The following is a 1,714-nucleotide window of genomic DNA, read 5'->3' on the forward strand; positions in this document are numbered from 1 at the left end:
CACCACTCTGTCCTCTCTGTTATATATTAATTTCACATGTCTCAACGCCTCATGCAATTCACTCAGGAGTTCCAACTCCCATTGAAAGAGCTCTCGCCTCTATTGAAAGTTCTAAATCCACTCAAACCCATCCCAAAAACCGTACTCCTCTATAACAGATTGAGTTTTATTCAAGTTAATTAACCTTATAATGAAATAGTAAAGGTAAAATGTTATTTTTATTTCTTCGTACCATTCCAAACTCATACTTTGAACACTACTCACAGCTTAATTTTAATGTTGCAGGAAATGTTCCATTTTGAAGAAGATAGTAGAGGAATTATAAAGTCTATAATATTCAAAATGCTAGGAAGGGCCTGGAAGGAAACGAGGAACAGATTATACCATCACTTTTATGACCCCAAACTTTCACTTGCAGCAAATATTGAAAAATGCCCAGATGGAATTACTGCGGACCATTGGAGAAAGTTTCTCGATTATCGCAATAGCGAAGAGACACAGGTAATATACTTTTGTTTCATAACAGACAAAGTCCATTTATGCTTCATTTAGTTTGTCTGAACTAGTGTCTAGTAATTCTTAATTTGATGGCATGACAGGAGAAGTGTAAGAAAAATGCCGAGAATCGATCAAAGCAGCTTTACACCCACACCGGCGGATCGAAAAGCTTGGCAAGGCTCGGAGAAGAAGAGGTAATCTAATTTTGGGAATGTTTTAGAACTATCTGTTCCTCTACCTTATTCACTTTGTCGTCATTATTGGTACAGTCGGAACGACAAGGGAGGATAGTTAGTAGAGGAGAGTTGTATCTCATAACGCACAAAAGAACTAATGGCTCCTATATCCATGATGCAGCTCGCGCTATTGGAGTAAGTAATGTGTTCAATCCTATGTTTTAGTTTTTAAAATTTTATTGGAAGTCTGTGCGGTTAGCGACTAGCTAATAAATGCTCTTAATTGCTTATCTATGTGTGTAGGAAAGAATTGAGGCTATTGAGCAAGGCGATGAATCTTCTAGACTGTTATCCCAAAATGATTTGCTTGCTCAAGCTCTCGGAAAAGAGCGCCCGGGTAGGGTGCGTGGCATGGGGTTGGGGCCGACTTCTAGTCAAGTCTTCGGTATGAATTCCCATCAGCCGAGTAATGTCTTTGAAAGGGAGGAGACCCAAAGGGTGTTGCTTGAACTACAAGCAGAGTTGGCAGCAGAGAAATTGAAAAGGAAGGCAGTGGAGAATGAAGTAGCAGCCGAGAAGACCAAAAGACAGGCAGTGGAGGATGAAGTAGCATCTGAGAAGACCAAAAGACAGGCAGTGGAGGATGAAGTAGCAGCTGGGAAGGTCAGGATGCAGGCAATGGAGAGTGCTTTGTTATGTCTACTTCAAGGGCAAGGTAGGAAGCTGCCATCAGACATCGCCACATGGATGTGTGCGTTGGAGGGACAGAATAGAAAGTAGATCTTAGGATTGTGAAACCTTTTCTTCTTTCAGATATACACTTTTATTTTGTTGATTATGCAACTCTTAGTAAGGAGTACACTTTGTTGATATTTGGATAATTATATTAATTAAATTAATGGTTTTTCTATTGTCGTTTACCCTGCAATTTATTTTTCGGGATTTTAAATAATTTAACTTATTAATATTAAGAACGATTTAAAAAAAAACGAAAAAAATGTACATTGAAATAAAAAACAGCGTGGATTGCCAGTGTACAA

The 1,714-nt window shown here is 38.7% G+C and overlaps 1 protein-coding gene across 1 annotated transcript; it reads left to right on the plus strand.

Moving 5' to 3' along the window:
• The first annotated feature begins 342 nt into the window (after positions 1-342).
• On the plus strand, positions 343-1,454 carry LOC107612391 (uncharacterized). The gene is made up of 4 exons (XM_088496383.1): positions 343-501; positions 600-692; positions 768-869; positions 978-1,454. Exons 1-4 carry the CDS (start codon positions 343-345, stop codon positions 1,452-1,454), a joined length of 831 nt encoding a protein of 276 aa, XP_088352509.1.
• The last annotated feature ends 260 nt before the right edge of the window (positions 1,455-1,714 follow it).

This window comes from Arachis ipaensis, chromosome B8 (assembly GCF_059453495.1).
Source record: "Arachis ipaensis isolate K30076 ecotype BB chromosome B8, ASM5945349v1, whole genome shotgun sequence".
Taxonomy (NCBI): Eukaryota; Viridiplantae; Streptophyta; class Magnoliopsida; order Fabales; family Fabaceae; genus Arachis; species Arachis ipaensis.